The sequence below is a fragment of the Engystomops pustulosus genome, chromosome 11, assembly GCF_040894005.1.
Source record: "Engystomops pustulosus chromosome 11, aEngPut4.maternal, whole genome shotgun sequence".
In the NCBI taxonomy this organism is placed as follows: domain Eukaryota; kingdom Metazoa; phylum Chordata; class Amphibia; order Anura; family Leptodactylidae; genus Engystomops; species Engystomops pustulosus.
In genome coordinates this window covers 55305789-55329531 of record NC_092421.1, presented here as the reverse complement: position 1 = coordinate 55329531, position 23743 = coordinate 55305789, and the positions used below count along the sequence as shown (strand labels likewise).

Genomic DNA, 23743 nt, shown 5'->3' with positions numbered 1-23743 from the left:
ATAAAATATGTAAACCGTGAACATAGTGTAAGCGGGGGAGTAGTAACAAGCCTGGAATGGATGGAATAAGCCCTGTCATTTTATGATATGTGCCAGGGTATAGCCGCAGGGAAGAATATGTACGGTTTGCCCTACTATTGTGTAATATCTTGTTTTGTGAATTTCTTCTTTCTTAATAGGGAACCTTTTGCCCTGTACAAGTATAGGCAACATTCTTTAGGTAAAATATGCCAAATTAAGCCTCATCTTTAAGCATTTTAGCCTCCCTCCAGTACCTAAAGTCATGATGGTGTCTACCTGTATTTGGATTATGGTTGTAGCAACACCCAAAAAGAAGCGTTATTTTGCAGGCAGTGCAAGCAATGACATCAGAGGGGTAAGGAACTTTGGGTTAAAGTGAGATTGTCACTCCTACAAGAAAGAGTCATGACTCCCCAACTACAACGAGATACAGAACCGCGGACACAAATATTCTGTTATACAGACCTGTCCCCAGAAATAGCACATCATACTGTTCATTATCCAGGGCGGAGACTCTATCCACGGCAATCCGGGTATATACCACATTCTTCTTGGAAAGAAGCTGCTGGTCTCCAATGGGCTTAACCACCTCGGATACCAGAGGATGGAGTTTGACAAAGTCAAGGACGTTATTTGGGAGATCTTGGGAAGAGTTGTATCCACCGCTCCGTAATTCATTTGTAATACACTGGGGGGAAAATAAAATCTGATTACAAGAAACTGCATCCCATTGTCAGGGAAATCATAATAGGGTCATCTCAAAATTTCTCCTAAGACCTTCAAAGTCGTCCTTTCTCAAATATCAACAATGAAAGAGGAATTCTAAAAATAGCAACTGTCACAGCTATTCCACAAAGTAGAAAATTCCTTTAAAAAAATATTTCTGTTTACATGATCGTTCTCCTAAAAAGTTTGGAGCACCATCTATTACGAGTGGGTATTTTTCATAACAGAGATATTACAGTCATTGTTTCTGTAGTTCTTCTGTCTATGAAATCCAATAAACTCCTATAGCCACAATCGCTTACCGAGCCAGGCCTTGGCTTCGGAACTTCTCCATTATATTTGGTCCATTTCCTCGAAGAGTCTTGATATTCCATATAAGGCCCTTCAAATACTTTCTGAATATCGGGTAAGCTGTATCGACAGACTGTTGAGATCTTCATGTTTCCCCTAAGTAGAAGAATAGAGACATCTCCATATAACTAAACGCTCCACTAGTGGGCAACACAAATCCCTACAATACAAGACGACAGCAGGAAGCAAATCGAGCGCGAAAAATTCAGAGACGTAAACAGAGCAGAAAATATTAATAATGGCCGACATAAAAAATAAAAATTCTGATGGAAATACCAAATCTGTCCTCTGCATCACATAGATCATATAACGCAATTGTTAACAACAACATGTATCTGGAACATTAATGCCAATTATTTATCTTTATCTAGATAAATCTGTTTCTAGACTCGGCTCCAATGAAGTAACGTACACAAATTTCTTCAGATTACCCAAAAATAAAGCAAACAAGCAAATTATTTGGATTGATTTTTTTTGTGCACTCCATCTTATTCTCATTTATGCAATGTGCGAGCGAGTGCCGGGAGGGGGAGAGGAATGACACAGGGAATTACAAGGGAAGGTTTGATATTCTGCATTATTGGGTGACATTGCATGCACCGATAACTCCTTGACAGATTAGAAAATGATTTTTTTTATTATTTTGGACAGCTAGACATTATTAACCCTCACTCTTCCCCAAAGCAGGCAGTCCTTACTAATGTGCAGCAAGGATTGCAAACATCAGTGATTCCAAATTCCTTATGTTCAGAAATTTTTCTGCCCAATCTAGACAACAAAGTGGGTATCTACCATAGGGGCCATAACACTGCTAGGGGTGGGCCTGGATAGGGGAGCACTAGTGAAGGTTGCTTCCATCCATTATGCAAGTGGTGAAAATCGGCATATTTTTCCTATATTGAGGAATGGAGTAGGGGGCAAGGTCTGAATACTGGGAACACCCCCAATCAATAGGCTTGGGACCCCTACTTCAGTGATCAGTTAGGGTCCCAGCAGTGGAGCTTCTAGTGATCACGGAAAGTAGATGGAAGCAAACAAGCACCAAGTAACTACAGATGGATCAGAAGGAGGCCTCACTTACCATAGGACACAAATATAAAATATATTTCAGCCTTGGTGAGCAGTTTAATCTCAGAGCTGCAGCAGATGGTCGACGCAAATCAAGATGCAGAAACACATTTCTATCAAGCTGGGCGTGGGTGGAAAGAAATGTATTCTTCCTCAATATTTACTGGATAATTCACAAGATATTAGCAAACAATCCCCGGTCTGGTTGGGTATTATTCTCTATAAACTTGGCAGGATTTCACATAGTTTTCTTTTGGTGTAATTTTGGGCATCTGTTAATAGAAAAAGCTTCTACTCCATCAATAGGCCGATCTCTCTGCGCTGTCACCACATGAAGGGTTGTCATATCAAGTCCGTGCCAAGCGGCTTGTGTCCGAATCTCATTACTAAACATAACAGGTGCTTGATTGGCAGAAATCCAGGGAATGGGGCCCATTAGGATAAAAATAACCCTTGTCATTTGCTAATGATTGGTAATTATTCCTCTCATGTCATCGATAATGAGAACTTATGTGCCGTCCATACACAGGAACGAGCTCTACTCTGTGGCCACAAGCCCGTCATACAAGGTCCTATTATGACAAGACATATGTCCTAAGTGGCTGATCACTGAAGGTCCCACCACAGGGATGCCCACCAAGTGTCCTGTTTGAAGGTGGCAGCACAGGTGCATCCATTGCTATGTTCATTCAATGGAACAGATGGAGATGGGCACAAATATAAAATGGAAGCAGTATAGGAATACATTGGGGACCTGCAAAGATGTATGGGGTAAAACGGAGGCTGTACGAGAGGAATGAAGGGCACCAGATATCTTGACTTACATGTGCGATACATACCCAATATAAGCTGACCCAAGTATAAGTCAAGGTACCTAATTTTACCATGAAAAAACGTGAAACAGTACTGACTTGAGTATAAGCCTAGGGTGGGAAAAGCAGCCACTACTCTCTAATAAAATGTCCAACAGTCTCCCCTGATCAGTAAAGTGTCCAGCAGTCTCCCCTGATCAGTAAAGTGTCCAGCAGTCTCCCCTCATGAATGAAATGTCCACAACATCCCCTCCAATTAAAATAATATCCACAACTTATAAAGTTCGTTCTCACCATTCGGCGCTGACCCCCGGCGTCCTCTTCTCCCCACAGCACCTCTTCGGGTTCCCAGCCAGGATGGCAGATTCAAGTCTATGCGATCTGCCGGCAAAGAAACTATGACGTCAGCAGGTTGCACCACTGCAGCATCATGGTTTCTGTGCCGACAGATTGCATAGAAGTGCATTTGCTGGCCTGGCCGGGAACCCGAAGAGGCGATACGGAGAGAAGAGTACGCCGGGGGTCAGCGCCGGAGGGAGAATACAAACTTTATATTTTTATATATTGGGTATAAGCTGAGTGGGGCCTGTCCAGCACAAAATTTATGCTGAAAAACTCGGCTTATACTAAAGTATATATGCGGTAGTTGCATTTTTTTCCGTTTTCGTTGGTTTTTTTTAGGTGGCTATTATGTGACGAGACCTAGATGCAATACATTTCCTAGACCTGTTCTCCACAGTTTCGGTAGAGTTAAACGTTGTGGATCGCTTACTCGGCCGATAATTTCTTATTCTCTATCCTAGAATGTCTTCTCTGTGTGACAGGTCGCACATCTGGAGTATTTAAAACTGGAAGCCGAGCAAGAAGATTCACACAGAGAGGAAAACAGCATGCAAGAAACAATGTCTTCATAGTCAGGACCCAGTCATGTCCCACTGATTACAAGAATATTTAGGACCTCAGGCATTTAAAGGGGTATTCCAGGAATCAGCATAATTCATATACAAGTGGGCACTCAAAATATAAGCTAATGTGTAATTAGTTGTTATTTAAAATTTTGCTCCCCTTAGCAGAAAATGCTGGTGACACAGACTGTAATGAAGAATTAAAATGCTACCGGCCCTTTAATCAGTCCGTTAATTTCCTCCGCGCGGTCCGTCGCAGAAAAGAAGATGGCCGCTGGTCACATGTCCACATCACATGTCCTGTACCTGCCTGGGCAGGTCATGTGATCACCACTACGTTTGGCTGTAGTCGGTTGGTTGCAGTGCATCCAGTATGGCCTGTGTTTTGGTGATGGCAGTTACACATCATTACTATGGTAACAGTGCAAGAAAACCTGTTAGATCATCACTGTTAGCAGAGCATAAGTGGTAGGAGGAGTTACTGAGAACTAAAGGATCATGGAACTTGTAGTTTCCAGTGGCGGCCATCTTAGTGATAACTCCACCTACTTTAGAGAGGCCATAAATTTTGTAAATCATAAAATCATATTATTTTAGCTCCGTTTTGTGACTAATGACATTGAGTATTGTTGTATTCATTTATTTATATCATCAAGGGTTTTTGTGTCAGACGTTCATATTCCCGGAATACCCCTTTAACCAGTTCAGCAACTTACAAATCCTATGGAACATCCTTTATAGTGGTGGCTTCATGTAATGACCTACAAGATCCACAGATGGGATACACACCAGCTATTTATAGCCTCCTAGCATAGTGATAAAACCTACCATTGAAACATAAAAGCCGCATAGAAGATGGTCTCCTCCCAGTTCCCCACATTCAAGGTGTAAGCGCTTTTTAAGGTTTCGTAGTAAGGACTGGAGCAGAATAATCTTGCTTTGAGGAATGACGTCCATTTACGCTGCAGAATCTTCTTGCCTCCTGTATCACTCTGAAACAGGTAAAAGAAAAAAAAAATCAATATTTTCTGCTACACAGAATACAATTAGGAGGTAAATAAAATCCGTTTATGGTAGTTGAAAAATAACCAAACCATTAAAAAAAAAAATAAAAAAAATCTAAAAACAAACTTGTGTCCCTCGATCAGGAAAATAGGTAAAAAAAAATTTTTTTTATGAAGATTCAAAACACTGATCGTAATACGTGAAGCAGACCAATACATATCAAAGTCAATTTTTAGTCTTCTTACCAGATACACATAAAATGTAGATTTGACCTTTTTGGAAAACATAGTAATTCAATAGCAGAAAATAGGAAATCCCAGCACTCCACAAAACAACAGCTTCTTTATTATTACATTATTACTAAAATTACATATCCATGTACTACCAAATTCAGCTTTTGCGTTTTGAGCATACTAAAGCCCTTAGTCGTACCATAATAATAACAACTACTTGTAAAGAATACAGTCGTCAGTATATAAAAATCAAATTTTTTTGGCCCCTCAAAAAATCCATCAAGAGTTGAGGGGTCTACTGAAGACCTCTCCGTATTGGCTCCAGTCCAAGCATTCGAAAATGCGTGTGAGCAATGTAAGGCCCCCTTAAAGGAATTGTCCAGTGAATGAAGACTACAGTGGTGATGTCACGTTGATGACACATAACCGCTTCAGCCTATCAGCCTTCGGTTGTGTTCATCCCGGACAAACCCATTTAAGACTACAAGAATGATAAATGATTTAATGAGCTACAACAGAATCTTGTTGAAACATGCAACGTGCTTATTTGGAAAAGGTCCCATGCCCTTATCCATTACCCTCCTCCAGAGAGATATGAGGGCAACGGAGGCCATTCCAGTGACTCACTGACTACAACACCTACATTCCTGACATGGTAAACACAATGTTATCTGAGAAAACGATGGCACCAGGATATTTCACCATTTTATTTCTAATCAGCTATTTGCAGACACGTAGAAATTATCTGTCTGCTTTGTCTAAGCCTGGCCATCTCCCCGTATAGAAATATTTGTGTAAGCCAATTCCAGGCATCGTCAGGTTAATAATTGATGGAGGGTGAACAATTTTATCAGCGCAGGCTTCAATGTACATTCTTTATATGAACACTGCCCTGACCTGCTGTGCATTGGCTCACAATAAGGTGAACCAGAGAATCGAGAATGAGTGATTTATTAATTATTTGTTACAACTATCTACGGTCTCTAAAAGAACTGTGACTGCAGATATGTTTGTGGATGTGATCAACAGAACTCTATTCCAGACCATATCCACACGTGTAAATATTTGTATTCTTTACTAGTTTTGCATCAAAAATTAAAAAAAAAACCCGTCAGACAAATCAAACTAAATATATTTCCATAATCTGCCATTAGAAAGCATTGCCTCTATCCCTTCATTGTCCCTCTACATCACCATAAAATTATCCAATCAGGTCCTAAAGCTGTATGCAAATGACCTGTGAAATGTCCAACGAGTCATTATCATATTCAAGCTGTCCGGCTTATTCATGAGTGGAAGGCTGATGCCACACATGGCGTTTGAACCCGTTTTTTGTCCATTTTTAAGCAGTCCATCCAAAAACTCAAGCATTTTTTTATAAACGCATGCGGTTTTTGAAAACACATCCGTTTTTGACCGGTTTTAATTAAGATAAATTGGTAAAACCTTTAAAAAACGGATGCATTTTCAAAAATCGCATGCGTTTTTCAACGGACTGCTTAAAAACGGACCAAAAACAGGTTCAAAACGCCATGTGTGACATCACCCTTAGGCCTCTAGATCAGTGATGGCAAACCTTTTAGCGTCCGAGTGCCCAAACTGCAACCCAAACCACCCCTTATTTACCGCGGTGTGCCACCAAAAATTAAAGTAGTAACTTATTGCTCCCTGTTTTTCAAAAACTTTCAATCATATTGGCCTCCTGAGGACAGCAACACAGTAGAGAGATGGAAAATTTGCATTTTTCTAGCTTCTTTCTAGGAGGTCCTCCAAAGATAATTTGGCCCACTCTACTCATTCTCCCTCTTCCTACAGTCCCAAGTAGCGAAGTAAGTATCACTTTAAGATTCGTTGAGTCCTTTCAGGTGTGCTGGGATGATGGCCCAGGTGCCCACAGAAAGGGCTCAGAGTGCCGCCTCAGGCACCCGTGCCATAGGTTCACCACCACTGCTCTACATGTTTTGGGCAGGCGGCACAGCCTCTGGGCAAAAGCATGTCTAGTATTTCTTTCTATTTAAGTTGTGAAAAAAGTATATGCGGAATAACAAATTGAAAAACGTTTCATACATCACAAAGCATGTTACCTGGAGTCAATGATTTACCAAAAACAGCATATAAATAAAGCAAGGCCGAAGCAGGGGAAAACAGTATGGCTGTTTTAAATAAGGTGGACAGTATTCTATATGCTTCTTGCCATAGTGATTGTATTACTGGACATGACCATATGGATAAACTCCCTCAACCACACACACCCTTATGGCCTCTAAGCTTGTAATAACTAGACATTGGAAAGAGGTAACCTGCCCCAACATATGTGAAGTAGTGAACCAAATGAACACCAACTGCATTTATGAATAATACATACATCTCCAAGAAAACAAATACCACAAATTTAAAAAAAGATTGGAACTTATGGATGGCGAGCCCTTACCACCAAGAGTAAACTTTGAGTTTTCTCAGGTCACTGTTGTTATGGTTACTGTTTTTGTGTTTACAACGGTTTACATGTTAACCTATGTCCAATAAGCCTTTGAATGATATGCAATCTAATATTCTATTGTATTATTAATCCCAGCTTTAACATACAGAACATATATATGCAAACTAAACCTGTACCAAAGCAGAGAGAAATCTAGCAACAAGACTCAAGGAGATGGACTGTAAATAAAATTAAAACTGCTTTGGCTAAGACAAGAATCCCAACGTACAATTTTTTATGTTGGAATATTATATGTATGTTTATGAAAAAATAAATAAAAACAAGTTTAAAAAAAATAAATAAATATATATACCAAATACACACCACACCTAATAAAACAAAAAGCTTACATTTTCTCCAAAAAACTAAACTACTCGAATACCAAAATAGCAATATATATTCTGTATGTGTACTGACAGAATACTGAGAGCTTTCATAGACCTCAATGAGAGAAAAGCTATTGTTTGGGTTTTGTATCTTATCACAGAATTGCTTAACTCAGCGTTATTTGTTCAGGTCTAAGGTGTCTGTAGATAAGTGACCAAGAGGAACCCTCTTCCTCTTCTACAGAAACTAATACACAGTTTAGATTCTTAGTTTCTGATAGGAGCAACTCTTCCTAAGCCGACCCAAGTCGAGGCCCCTAATTTTACCACAAAAACCTGGTAAAACCTATATATTTTTTACTCAAGTATAAGCCAAGTTTGGGTTTTCAGCAGATTTTTTTTGTGCTGAAAAACTAGGCTTATATTCGAGTATATATGATACTATGAATTTATAAGATCTAGTTGCTGGATCCTTCTCCCCCTCCCCCTTCCTTCTTGTACATTTCATGTAAAACACATTAATTTAGTAAAAAAAAATATGTTAATTTCAATATCGCATCCGATTTTGTTTTAACCCCTGTAAAACAATTAAAGGGTTAACAAACGTCATAAAAGTTGTTTCAAGTACATTGAGGGGTGTAGTTTCTATAATGGGGTAATTTATGGGGTTTTATTTTTATTTAGGCTTCTTAAAAGGGACTTAAAACCTGAGCAGGTCCCTCAATAGCAGGATTTTGGGTTTTTTTTAATGAAAATGTGAAAAATCGCACCTAATGTTCAAAGCCCCATAACATCCTACAAAAATGAGAGAATGCATAAAAAAAACATATCCAGATAAAGAAGACATTCTGTGAATATTAGTTATTAAGTTTTGCTGTTATGACGATGTGTGGAGAATATTTTGAATTTTGAACATTGAGAATTTTTCTAAACGCAAAACATACCACCAAAATTTTTCAAACACGAAGTACAAAGCGTCACAAGAAAACAATTTCAAAATCACTTGGATATGTTAAAGAGTTCCAAAGTTATAACCACTTATAGTGACACATGTCATATTTGAAAAAAATGGGGTTAAAGGGAATCTGTCAGCAGTTTTGACCAAGCAAAGCTGAAGACTGTTAGGTAGCACCTTGTAGAGAATCTTACAGCACACCCTTACCCAGTCCCGTGTGATGTACAGTAACAAAATCCAGATTGTGTTAGTATATTTTAGGGTTTAGTTAGCAGCCTGGAGATCTGTGTAACCAGTAGTAGCAGGACTGTGAATAGTGAAGTTATAAACCAGGCCTGAAGCTCTTACAACATGCTCTGTAGCCTGAAGAGCTTTCTGCTCTCTGTACAGTGCAGTTCCACAGTCCCTTCTTCTTCTAGGTGTAAGAGCTGTATCAGCATTTTGGTTGGATACTTACAGTTGTCTCAGAGCAGAAGGGAGGGGCTGTGGAACAGTTCATTGCAAAGAGCAGAAAGCTCTTCAGGCTGAAAGACCTACACAGAGCAGTTACAGAAGTTTCACACATGGATTAAAAATTCCCTTTTTCACAGCCCATCTGCTCCTTCCTATACACACAGGGGCATAGTAACACAGATCTCCGAGGCTTATACTTTGCACTGTTTATTGCTTATTGTGGTCAAAGCCGATGATGAACCGTGGCCTTTTTATTCACCAGATTAGACCTGGTGAAAATTTCTTCATAAAGAAGAAAGTGTTGTACAAAAATCAGTAAATCAGTCATTTAAACTAAAATTACCCACCAAACACCGGTCACCTTTTAAGTGTTTTACTCTCCGCACCACAAAAGTCATTTACAGAGCTGTATGAGGGCTTGTTATCTGCGGACATACTGTACTTCTAAGCAGCAGTAATTAGTACCTTAAGGACATGGCCTAAAATGACCCTTCAGGACACGGTTTTGTTTTTTTTCATGCTCTACTTCCAACAGACATAACTTTTTTATTTTTTTTATCTGATGTTGGCATAAGAGGGCTTATTTTTTTGTGGCAAGAGAAGTATTTTCCTATGGGTTTATTTCACACAGCTTGTGCGACCTCCTCATTTACCCTTGACTGCTCTGCCCTGTATTATTACAGGGTCAGAACAATACTACTTATTTCAATCAGCCTCTAGCAATTCATACATCAGATTTTGTCACAGTGAAAATAGAGACCTGCGCTATTTAGAAAGCCCAGTAGATTTTGCTACAAAAACTGAAGCAGATTTTTGTCGTGACACTGAACCATTGAAATCACGGTTCAGACTGTTGGTCAATGTTAATGTGTTACCTGGCTCCTGTGTGACCGGGTTCAATGTACAGACACACGTCCTAATGTCTGAATGGTGAAATCTGTTCCCAGCAAAAAGGAAATGTTTTACAAATTTACCATCTGTCTGCCTTCTATCTGATGGTGTAAAACAAAAATGAGATCACAGGGAAAACAGGCTTCTTACAGGCTCTTTTTAGAGAAAGCTTATACATTTATAGCTTGGTTTTAAATTGGGCAAATGTGAGCGATTTCATGATATTTTAGAACAGCCGCCACAGAGACACGTTTACTGCCTTCTGTTAACACAAGAAACATGATGAATAAAGAGATCTGCCGAGACCATTTCACTTCATAGACGAGACTGTGCCAGGAACGCAAATTAAAACAAATCACTACAAGGACTACAGAACGCAGGACTTGGTTTCATAGTTTACAGTCTATTTCACGCCCCAAAAATTGTGTATTGGTCAAGTACAAATAGTAAACAGCAAAAGCTGAGACTTTATAGCTGTAATAACATAGCAGTGAGACTATGGAACTCTCTGCCGCAGGAGGTTGTTATGGCGGACTCTATGTACATGTTCAAGAGAGGCCTGGATGACTTTCTGGAGAGAAAAAATATCACGGGTTATGGGGAAAAAACATTTATTTAATTCTTAAAGGTTGGACTTGTGTCTTTTTCCAGCCTTATATACTATGATACTATGAACCATGTACATATACATTCCCTTCTCTCTTCATCCATACAGAGGACACACAGATAACACTTTTCTTGTATGACAAGAAATCTCTTGTAAGTGGAAACCCACTTAAAACTGCCCATACTCATTAGAAAACATAAAGAGGTAACTACATAAAGAGTAGCAGCAACTGATCTCTGCAAAACAAGTGAATCGGGCAATTATAATCCACCCTAGGATTGTCTCCAGTGACGGCTGCTGTTGGTGATTGAGAAGGCACATTAAACAAGAAAAACTGAAATATCACATAAGTATTCAGCCCCTTTGCTCAGTGTTGAGTAGAAGCAGCTTTGGAGCTAGAGCAGCCAGGAGTCTTCTTGGGAATGAGGCCAACCTGGATTTGGGGATCCTCTGCCTCTTCCTTGCTGATCCTCTCCAGTTCCCTGAGGTTGGATGGTGAACGTTGGTGGAAGCCATTTTCCAGTCTCTCCAGAGAAGCTCAATTGGATTTAGGTCAGAGATCTGGCTGGGCCAGTCAGGAATGGTCACATAGTTGTCCTGAAGCCTCTGCTTTGTTAGTTTAGCTGTGTCATAGTCTTGTAGGAAGGTGAACCTTCAGCCCAGTCTGAGGTCCAGAGCACTCTGGAAGAGGCTATCATCCAGGATATCTGTGTACTTGGCCACATTCATCTTTCATTCAATTACAATCAGTGGTCCTGTCCCTGTCCCTGCCCCCCATATCATGATGCTGCCACCACCATTTATTACTTCTGGGATTGTATTTGGCAGGTGATGAGCAGCTAATGATTTTCTCCACACATACCGCTTAGAACACCAAAATGTTAAATCTTTGTTTCATCAAACCAGAGAATCTTATTTCTCATAGTCTGGGAAAAGGTTTCTGTCTGCAAACTCTGCCATAAAGCCACAACTGGTGGAGGCTGCAGCGATAGTTGACTTTATGGAACTTTCTCCCATTTTCCTACTGCATCGCTAGAGCTCAGCCACAGTGATCTTGGGATTTGTCTCTATACCTCTCTCACTAATGCTATACTCCCATGATTGCTTAGTTTGGCAGTACAGCCAGGTCAAGGAAGTGTGGTGGCTGTCCCATACTTCTTCCATTTAAGGATTATGAAGGTCACTGTGCTCTTAGGAACCTTGAGCATTGCAGAAATTCTTTTGTAACCTTGACCAGATCTGTGCCTTGCTACTATTCTGTCTCTGAGCTCCTTGGGCAGTTACTTAGACCTAATGATTCTCATGTGCTCTGACATGCAGTGGGAGCTGTAAGGTCTTATATACAGGTCTGTGCCTTTCCTAAGTCCAATAAGTCTAAACACAGCTGCACTCCAATGCAGAAGTAGAAGAACCATCTCAAGGAGGATCAGAAGGAAATAAACAGCATGTGAGTTAAATATTAGTGTCACGGCAAAGGGGCTGGATAGTTATGACCATGTGATATTTCAGCTTTTCTTCTTTAATAAATGAGCAAAAATATCTACATTTGTTTTTTCCCCATCAAACTAAATGGGGTGCAGAGTGTAAATAAATGAGCAAAAATAGAAAATAACTTGCCAATTGACTGCAATGAAACAAATAATTTCCAAACCCACTGTATATTCAATGTATAATTATGAAGATTATTGGGTTATTCTGCCTTTCGCAGGTAGGAACGGCTAACTATCCAATGTGTATGGATACTATGGATACTATGGCAAATACAATAACATAGACATGGGAGGTTGGATTTCAACACTTTATCCTCCTTGGGAGCATGGAAGCTACTTACTCTCATCTCCTAAAGATATTTGTGCACTCAGCTACGCTGATCATGAAGGTATAACCAGACTACCAAGGATCAAGAGGAACAAGCATTTAGGCTATCATAAATGGAAGTGTATATACTACATACTATGTTTGCATAATACAGGTATTTACTGCTAGATAACTTTTCAATATTAGAGAAGAAAAATGTGAAAATATCTTGAAGCTGATATGTAGTAAAGATAAGGCACTTATCACCAGTGTATACTCATAAACCTACCTACACACAGCCCACACACATATACTCACTGCTCCCTCTCCTCATATATTGTTTTGTACAAGGTCCAAAAGTCTGTTCTGAGTCTGTTCCTGGAGGTAAGTTGAAGACTAACATTTCTACACCTCATGGCGATTTAATATATCCCCCTTCACTTATTGTTATAGTTCCATAAGAATATAAACTTAATAAATAAAACACAGTGTTACATAGTTGGACTGATTTGTAAAGCACTACAGAATATGATGGGGGTATATAAAGATTATTATTATTACTACTTCGGATTCTCTCACCTTACATACACGAGCCACTCTGGCTACTTTGGTCTTGTCCAGAAATTCAGAAGTTTCTTCCATGATGTTCTCGTTGAAGAAGTAATAGATTTTATCATCATCTCCAATGGCAGTAGTGAGACTTTCTCGAATTATTGTAGACGTTACAAATTCGGCATCTTAAAATGACACATAATATATATATTAGTAACCATAAACCTCATCTCTAAATCTTCTTGATATCAACATATCAAAGCATCAACCTATGTGTTCATGAAAAGTATTAATACAATGTTTTAGTAGATGTTATAATGTAGATAAAAAAATAAATTTTAGCTGCTTGCAGCAGCCACTAGATGGTGCTCAGGAGCTCACTGCATGTTGTTACACATTACAACGGCGTCCACCCAGAATAAAAGATATCATACTCCCTTTACCAACACTAATAATTTACCTTCTGTCGCCTCCAGGTGTCATTACAGGTCTATGCGATAGAACAACCCAACACAGACATGTGACTACTGCAGACAATGGCTGGAGGGATGACTTCAAAACACTAAGATCACCTGAGTCTCTGACACGTGAATGTGTCACTGAGATAGAGACAGAATGGCCTGGAAGGTAACAGGCTTTGGCGAGTGTTCGGTCTTATATTATTTTATACATAATGTACTTTTTTCCCCCTCTTGTGGTCAGTTAACCCATTTAAAATAAATAACAGAAGACAACTTTACCCCATAGTATCATAGTTTATATAGTTGAAAACAATTTAGGGGAAACAATTCTATATAACATAACAATCAATGTTATTTAGATTTAAAAAGGCACATAGGCCCTTCTTGAAGCTCTCTGCTGTCCCTGCTGTGACCAGCGCCTGAGGCAGGCTATTCCACAGATTCACAGTTCTCATAGTAAAAAAAAAGCCCATGTTATGGCATCATTGCTGGAGAAAAGTATACATTGACTGGCGCTACACTATCGAAATGGCCTGGTAGATGCAAAATGGAAACAGGTCATGTGGGTATTCAGTTTTTAATTATCTTTCACCAAAAAGTGGTTCTTAAAATGTATTTAGTGGCTGTTCAACCTTTCAAAACTATTCAAGGAAATCTGCCATCAAAATCAATCCTGATAAGCCACGGACTCTTGCTCTTAGACCCAGGCGCTGTGACTGTGGTAATCCTCTTATATTTGTTATCCATAACTTCCTTCCTTCTAAAATCAACTATTACAATTGTTAATGAGCCAGAAGGGCTCCTGGTGGTGTTATCAGAGCCCCTCTGTGCTGTAGATTCAGTGGGGCACATTTACTTACCTGGTCCCTGCGCGATCCCCAAGGTGTGTTGTCCGATGAGTATGAAGTCTGCTGAGATTCAACAAGATCGTGCGTCTGAGATCCTGCATGTGTCGCTTCCCCGCTCAGGTCCGCCGGACTTCACCTTCTTCTTCCTGGTGTATGCAAGTGCATGTCTTGCGACACAATTTTACTTGTTAAATCCTGCGCATAGTCCGAATCCGTCGGCCCGCCCCCGATTTGTGTTGCGTGAAAGCCAGCGCGATTGAGACACAATCTGTTCGTGTGCGATCCCCGAAATCGGCGGAAAATCCGGCGGAAATGCAGTGGCGGGACCTCAGTAAATAAGCCCCACTGTGTGAAGATTACATTAGGTAAAAAGAAGGAGAAGTGGTGAAGGAGACAGTATAACAGCCTGTGGAAACGGAGCAGATAGGGCCTCTGTTAACACCCCCAGATCCCTTCTGTCTCATTAACATATTTTTAAGGTTGATTATAGTGTCCCCGGTATATCATGCTTGATAGTTTATAGCAGACTTGCATTGTCCCACCAAATTACCAGATGATCCTTCATTGACTTATCTAATACTGGATCCCATAGATACAGGAGAAGACAAAACAGACAAAGGGTCTGTTTGAAAGGGAATGATGAAGGGTGGAACTAGGAACTCCAGGCTGATCACATCTGAAGGCTATGGTGTAAGTATTGTAACCTCTGCCAATGATTACAGAAGATGGAAAGACTGAAAACACCATGCAACTTCCCACCAGCAAATTTTGGAAAAATGCAGCTCCAATGTAAGACATGCCACTACTTTCTAGGCATCGTTAGGGGTCACACAGGTCAAACATTGACAGCATACCTAAGTGATACACCATCACCCAGAGAAAGGTATAATGACGACCACCCACAAGAAGGAGGGATAGAAAAACAGATACAAATGGAAGACACAATCATCCGTCCACATTCCAGCCCAGGGTAACTTTCATTCCTAAAGTTTATCTAGAAATTAAAGGCGAGTCCTAATTCAATCCAGACATGACATCCTTCTGTCACAACAGATAGAGGAGTGAGAAGAGAGCCAGGCGAGAAATCCAGACATCGCAACGCAAAGGCCAATTACAAGCCGCCTGCCATCTTGTAGAATACCACACTGTCCCAGATCCCCGCGTTTACCAGATGTCATAACACACAGCGTCAGACAATGAGCAGAAGCTTTCTCATATGTTCTGCAATCAATTATTTACAGATCTTCCCCAAAATGTCCCTCAAACACAAACTGGAAGGCTTGAAATAGAAGGCAAATTCATGTTCTCAAGACATTTGGGACAAGTTTGGATTTACACATGTCAGGTGCTTGCCGCCTCAGATCATATGCAATGTCCTGGAGGCAAAGGTCAAGTTTGAGGAGACCAATGATACAAATCATTATACAAACCATTATTCACAAACAATTAAGGAAGGTGACACCATTAAAAGCTGAGTGAACACCGTTCCATATAGGATTATCCATGGGGTCCATCAGTTTCATATAGGGTTGTCCTCGGGTACAGGCAAATAGAATAAATTTTAATACTGGAATATAGAGCAATTTGCAAAGTAAAGGTGCCCATAAAAAAACTGTTCACAGAACAGGTACATATGCAAGCTCAGCCAAGTATGTGTGTGGTTTTGAATAAAAAGAGGACTATCAGTGTTAGAGGACTATCCTTCCATTAACACAAGGAACAGGCATAAGAAACCAAGAGTCAGGAGGACTCCATATATGTATAGCAGGATAATCCAATATACAATATGATCCAAGACTAAACAATGTATACAGAGGTATCCCTAATACGACAATAATCGTGGACCCAGATACTAAATGGTCATGTGACCAGAATGACCCCCAAAGACTGGACATGGTTAGATAAAGGCCACTCCTTGCAAGAGAGAAAACTTTAAAAGTCTTTGTTCTTCCAATTACAGCAGCAAAAATTCTGACATTTTTACACAATAAAATGTTTTTTTTTTGAACCCATATATCTTACCCATCAGCCAGTGCAGGGGGGAGGCCTCCGTTTTCAGAGTATGTGGGACAATATTTCTTCTTATGTCTGGCACGCTGTGGAAGCCATAGCGAGACGCGGTGTACAGGCCTCCATCTGGAATCATCAAAACAATAGCCCTTTAATTACCATCATACACAAAAGGAAAGTAAACTTTAGTTCGAGCTACAACTTAGGGGCTGGCTCCAACAACTTCTTATTAGAAGCACCTTCTTCCTCCACTTCTAATGTAATGTATTAGGTTACTTCTTTAGTAAGTGGGTTCTACATGCTAAACCTCACATCAATGCTGAAATCAGGTATGAAAAGACACGATTTAAGAATTGTCAGCTCCTGCCTTGTAGCAGAGAACTGCTTCCCTGATGTTGCCGCACATCTTGCTGCGGGCGGTGCTGCCTGAGGCAAAGGGCTCCCTTCGCCTTAAGGCTGGTGAATGCCTACCAGCCTCTATATCAAATCTTAGTTATCCCTACAACAACATTAGATTAAATAATAGGGGGGATAACAGTATCAGGACAGGGAAACAGCCTGGAAGTTGTGGATCCAAACAAAGCAACGTATATATTTTATGTTTTGCATCCCCTTTAACATAATTTCCAATACACATACATCTTACCTATGATAAGACCAGTGTAACCTATGACTGGATCATACGGACACTTCTCTTTGCCGTCGTCAAAGGTAGTGGGTAAAAGGAAAGTCTTCACATCCTAAAACAAACAAGCACAGACGTAAGATGAAGGAGACACAGCTGGACTACCGGATAAAAGCCGTCAGCCATAACCCACTCCACTAATGGATGACAAGAGTGCACCTCCATCAATGCACTCCAGCCGCACCGCCAAACACTCCCAATGCCGTTCATTAGAAACATTTTAAAATACTACAAATTCCAATAGCGCTTTGTAATAAAAGGTTTACTGAAAAGTGCTGGTTTTCTGTCAATATCAAAACAATGTGCTTCAAGGCTCCCTGAAAGTAGCTCTAAAGAATAAGAATTCCAGTTAATGGGCTATTCATACCCTACAAGATGGCCTTTTGGGGAAGCAGCATGTTATAGAACAAGAGATGCTCAGCAGATTGCGCATAGTGTCCTAAATGCAGGTAGAATGTTAGAGCAGGATGTGATGAGCAGATTGTACATAGTGTCCTATCTGCAGGCAGCATGTTAGAGCAGGATGTGATGAGCAGATTGTACATAGAGTCCTATCTACAGGCTGGTGTCATAGAGCAGGATAAACTGAACAGATTAAATAGTGCACTTAGTATGTTATAGAACAGGAGGAGCTGAGCAAATTGTACATATTTATTGATCCTATCTGAAAAAGTCAGAGTCAAATTTTTGGCTTACCACCTCCAAAGCCCTGCACTATAACATGCTGCCTGCAGATAGGACATTATGTACCAAGTGCTCAGATGCAGCCACTCCATTCCATACTATCTGTGAGGCAAGACACTATATCGCTCAATTGCGACAAAATCTGATCAACGGAAATACGTTGTGCGGACCCTTAGTAAATGTGCCCCACTGTCTGCATTGTCCACTGTGTATAACCTGCAGGGACCTTGTATTGAGCATAGGCCGGTGTCAGGGAACTTCATTTTGTCCCTCTGCTCCATCTCTGGAGTAACAGCGTTGGTCGCCCTTGTTCAGCGCTTCTGTCTTTATTATTACACATTGTTCCAAATGAGCAGCTGCGATCATTAGGATATTGAATTGTGAAGACACCTCAAAAACTGCTAAAGACGCGTCGCTAACGTCATTGCAGCTGAAATAAGGTAAAACGTGATGAATTCCTTGCAAAAAAAAATTAATAAAAAAGTCAGAACAGATCCCTGGATCTTACTAATTGTGCTTCTCCGTGAAATGACTTCTCAATCTCTACAGACTCTGAAATCCCAACAATTTTTTAGTTTTTTTTTTTTTTGGAGTTAATGAAATGTTTCGCTCTTTGACCAAATGACACATTAAGCAATGCTGGCGGGAATATCGCTGCTTACTGAGGATCTCAAGAGCCTTGATGCTGATGACACAGAGCAGAGCAGGGGGGTGCTGTGCTGTACAAGTATCACACTGGGACACAGAAGATGCTTAGAAGCCAAGGAATGAATTAAGTATCTGAACATCCTAAGACCACGGAGCTGGCAAACATCTAGACGTCCCGGCCAACAATGGCCTTCCTCAATGTGACACCCGTCTAGTTGCCCATATACTATAGGGCTGGTGCATCACTGGACATTGTGGCTTATGTTCATTTTACAGTGCATAGTTTGTAATTAAAGGGGCGGTCTACATTGTCCATAGAATTCCATAGTTCATTCCTATTAAAGTAAATGGTGCTATGCTAATAGTACCAGACAACAGCCTTCACTAAAGCTAATGGAACCCCTCCATGTGTTTGATACCAATGACTTGTGCTTTGGATAGATCATGAAGATCTAATCTTGGACAACCCCTTCATATTTATAATAGCTATACAGTGATATAGATCACTTCTCCATTACCCCTTCACACGCGCTTATATGAACGCCTGCATAAACGCATGCATACATACATACATACATGGCTAGATATTTTCTTCCTTGAGAGCTAAAGGATCAGTCATATCAAAATCTATCAGCCTGATCCTTCCCTCCCAAGACATCTGCCACAAGTGATTGTTGCAAGGCCCAATACACAGTAGTGTTAGTCAAAACCACAAACAGACAACCATCTAATGTTAATGTGCAACATAAATGTTCTGGTTTATATGACTTCCATCTGATATGTCAGTAAATAAACCCTAAATACAGTAAAATGACGAAGCAGGGTGTGAAACCTACGTTGGGGTGTTTGGACAGTGTGTCACTGGTGAGGCTTGAGCATGGCTTCTGGTGGGCATTTAATATTGTGATTCTTATCAGCCCTTTTTGTTGCTTTTGCAGTAGGGGACTTGCGTTTGTCGTTTTCTTTGGGTGCCGTACATTTAGGCTAATATGTGACCCCTCCCCTATAATATTATTGTATATTGTGATTGTTTTTGATACCAGAGCCTAGTATACTTTTAATTGCTCCCTCTCAGATAGTGTTCACACTGTTGTGAAATTGATTGTACGTCTCTTTATCTCTTTAAATGGGGGTGTTTTTAACATTGTTTTTTTGTGATCTGATGTAATTAATATGGAATAAAATATCGTTTGTTTGTTTTTTAAATTAAGAGTACTTATTAGTTTCTACAATTTTTGGCTCTTGTGAGGTTTTGGTAGCATAAATTGTAGTAAAATGAGGACTGGGTTTGCTGGATCTTTAAACGTCCATTTTGGATTGGTCACATCATTTAAGTGAACGGGGTCGGGCAGCATTACCAAGATCAACCACTACACAATGTATGGAGCTGTGCTTGGTAAACTGCTGCCTATGCTTAAAGCAAATTGATATGGGGGGGTCAGAAACATATGATATTAATCACTCATGTACGACATGTGCTCATATGGCTGCCATGTGCGTGCAGACACAGAAACGTTTTGCATAAATTTAGTTTAAGGTTAAACGCTGAATATTGCCTAATCGGTCTCAGTGTCATATAGAAACTAATGGCTGCTTTTTCTTCTGCAATTTATGGTATGAATGAGATCACTAGGTCACAGTCTTTTGAAATTTCACACAAGAATATCCACTGAGAATATCAAAACATAATAAATCTTTCACACAAGAAAAACAAGACATGCCCAATTCTAATAATTTTCAGCCAATTATATTGTTCATTAGAGTAAGAAACCTAAGGCCCCGGCTGGTGATACCATATAGTCATGTCATGTGACTGATAAAGATTCGGTTCCCCTAAAGTCGTGATCATACTGCACAGTAAAAGCATAAAAGAGCAAAACTACTGATGCCTTCAATTCTGCAGTCTTACCTCCTACCCGTCCTCGCTATGTCATCATGGCATCTGCTGGCCCCCGACCCAGACAGACTGGTGGGGCATAGAAGGTAGCAGAACTGCTATGGGGAGGGGGGGTAGACAGGTGAGTATCTTAAAAGAAATGGAAACTACAAATAAGGGGGAAGGTATTGAAATAGTATGGGGAAACAACTACCGGTAAGTTAATTATTTTATGCAGTATGAAAGTCTAATAAGTGAGGGTGGTATACAATATGCTCTATAGTTGAGAACAGAAAGTGGGCATCATGAGTGTGGGCTAGAAGAAGGGGACATTAGAAGTGATGTGGCAATCAAAACTGGGAGGGATGCAGTCTGTACCTGCACTCCCCCTGCATTCCAGCTGATATTTTTCACTAAGTGACAGAATTGCTTTCTAATTACTGTAAGATTTCAGCTGGTGTCATGACTTGGAGCCAAAGTAAGATGCAAAAGAGGCACTTTACTCTAACTACATATGTCACAATAATTCTTATAGTCCGTTTCAAAGTTTGTTGAAAATGTACTGACCATTGATAAGATTCAAATTAGCATCCAATTAAAAGTTTATGACAAGGTTAACGAGTGAAGGAAGAGAAGTGTTGCCATGAAGACCCTGGAGCAGAAGTGCTATAGTCTTTAGGCATTTTATACAATCTGTTCCCATGAAAAGAGGACCGTCGGTAAGTTTAATGTTCTAATTTGTTCCTCAGATTTTTTCAAACCTAAAAACACAACCTAATGTGAAAAATCATTTGCAATTTACAATCTGCACGTAAGATCATAAAAATCAACTAAATAAGCATAGCAATACCATTGCTACATTTAATTGGGGTTTCATTGGATGTGCCTCTTTCCAGGCAAGAGCTAACCAAATTTGACAGGGTTTTAAAAAATACAGAGGCCCCTAATTTTACCACCAAAAACTGGGAAAACCTATTGACTCGACTAGAAGCAGAGGGTGGGAAATGCATTGGTCACAGCCCCCCCCCCTCCCCACTATATAGCCAGCTCCCAGTAGTATACCGCCAGGCTGCCAGCCCCCTGTGGTATACAGGCTGCCAGCCCCCTGTGGTATACAGGCTGCCAGCCCCCTGTGGTATACAGGCTGCCAGCCCCCTGTGGTATACAGGCCTCGTCACTAGCGGCTGTTACCGAAGACAGAAGAGGAGTCGCGGGGAAGATAGAAGAGGAGCTGCGCCAACATCGGGGCTGCCAGAGGGTAAATACCGGTATATAAGTTTATTGTTTTTATTGACTCGTGTATAAGCCAAGGTGATGTTTTTCAGCAAATTTTTTGTGCTGAAAGACTCTGCTTGTACACGAGTATATATGGTAAGTGATAATTGGTAAGTATGCAATGCAAATGAAAAACAATGGCTATAAAATCCGGAGATATTGCTAACAGCAAAACTTAAAAAGTGACAGTATTTTTTAGCGGATTTAATTCCAAAATGGAACCTTCTTCTCATGTTACAGTCGGACACGCCATCAGCCTCCTTGCCTTTGAAGTGCTGAGCAGACTGCAGATCAAATGCGGAAATTATTGATCTAAAACTATTTGTAGGGTCCTGGCATCAGCGTTTCATCATATTAGAGAAGTGGTAACAAGCGGCGCACGGAGCGGCTTTATTCTGCTTGTGTTTACATTAAAAGGAGATGTCTCCCATCAACCCGCTCAGTTTTCTGTTTTAAACAGGACAAAATCACACAAATCTAAACATGGGAGTAAAAAGGGAAACAACAGACGCTACATCATCAATAAAGCGGGGGGTTAATGCGCCTTCTTATAAATATACAATCTGCAATGAAACCTTAGGACACAGGGATCTCATTACAGGCGGCGTATACGTCTCTACCAAGAGGGCATATCGCACCCTTGTTTAGGCACCAAAACATCTGGTAGGAGTTTACCAAGAGATGTAAATATGTACAAAACATAAACTTCTATTTATATATAGAAAATATCAGGCTAAACATTCACTATATTGATGGTGGATGAAGGCTTAAAGCTACAGGGCTTGTATTTCTCTAGTCACAGGGCCGATCAAGACCGTAGAATCTCCTGCAAACAATCAATCAATTTTTTACCTATAGCGAGTTTGATAAAACAGTCAATTATTTTTGTGATTTATGTTTCAGAGGAACCAATGTGGCAGCCTGTGGTGTAATCTGAAGGGGTGCAAAGGGTGATGTTGCACCTGGGCCCAGGAGGGGAGTACATCAGCCGTGTTATCCTTTACCAGTGATGGCAAACCTTTTAGAGACCGAGTGCCCAAACTACAACCAAAACCCACTTATTTACCCTGATGTGCCAACGTTCCATTTTAAACAGTAACTTATTTCTACCTGTTCTTCCACTTCTTTAATTGTATCGCCCACTTGAGGCCACCAATACAGTTGAAAGAAGGAGGGCAAATTCAGACTATCATTGTAGCTTCTCTCCAGGGTCTCTCTGTTTAGGAAGAATGGTGGGTCCAGCAGGAGGACCACAAAGATAATGCAGTTCTATCAAAACCTTCTCACTTTTCAAGCAAACAGTCAATGAAGTGTTGCCTCAAAATCGTGCTGAGCGCAGCATCTCATAAGTTGTCTAGGACTGCAGGAAGATTTAATGGATTTGGTCCTGTTTGGTGAACTCTGTCCTGGGCTGATGGCCTGAGTGCCCACAGAAATGGCTCTGAGTGCCACCTCTGGCACCAGTGCCATAGGTTCATCATCACTGTTCTATACGGTATCAGTACTATAAATTGTTGGGGGACCAGATACAGATTCTGCATTGGGCGCTGTAGCTTTAGGTTACTCGAGTGACCAGCAGGTTGAAGCTGTGACTGAATTGGCAGGGGCTTCTCCCGATCACAGGTCTGTTGCGATCGGGAACGAGCATGGTTTTTGCCAGTAAACAATACACAACACATGGGGCTCATTCCCATCCGCGCCCATGCTGGTCTAAACACATCTGCGATTGAGGCTCCACCACACTGCTGATGAATTGTGTTTCTAAATACAGTGTGTGTGTACACGAACTGAATCTTGAGAGTGTTCACATGTTGCGTTTTCAAATGTCACTATGGGATTGGCCATTTTGAAAGCATTTTTCTTCATTGCTGTATATGTAAAAATGATGAAAATGAAAAATGATGAAAAATGCTTTCAAAGTGGTCAAACCCATAGTGACATTTGAAAACTCATGGGTTCTGATGCAACCAACGCCATGTGTGAACATACCCTCAATCTACAGATGGTCCTGCTTGTTACCACGACCAGAATCTACAGATGGTCATAGCCCTCAACAGTTGTTGACCAAAAACTTG

General features: G+C 40.5%; 1 protein-coding gene and 1 long non-coding RNA gene across 4 annotated transcripts in view; one reads left to right on the top strand and one right to left on the bottom strand.

The window, feature by feature from the left end:
• LOC140106622 (uncharacterized) overlaps positions 1-13901 on the top strand; it is a 126872-nt gene extending 112971 nt beyond the window's left edge. The window contains exon 4 of the long non-coding RNA XR_011850822.1: positions 13658-13901. This is a non-coding gene — a long non-coding RNA (uncharacterized lncRNA). The remainder of the gene's footprint in view (positions 1-13657) is intronic.
• The window catches only part of SEMA4G (semaphorin 4G), a 126915-nt gene that overhangs the window by 25568 nt on the left and 77604 nt on the right, over positions 1-23743 (bottom strand). For all 3 annotated transcript variants that reach the window (XM_072131147.1, XM_072131146.1, XM_072131148.1), the window contains exons 6-11: positions 17147-17240; positions 16513-16626; positions 13209-13366; positions 4712-4875; positions 1050-1194; positions 487-709 (exon numbers count right to left, since the gene is read on the bottom strand). In XM_072131147.1, the coding sequence (XP_071987248.1) occupies positions 487-709; positions 1050-1194; positions 4712-4875; positions 13209-13366; positions 16513-16626; positions 17147-17240 (898 nt within the window). The remainder of the gene's footprint in view (positions 1-486; positions 710-1049; positions 1195-4711; positions 4876-13208; positions 13367-16512; positions 16627-17146; positions 17241-23743) is intronic.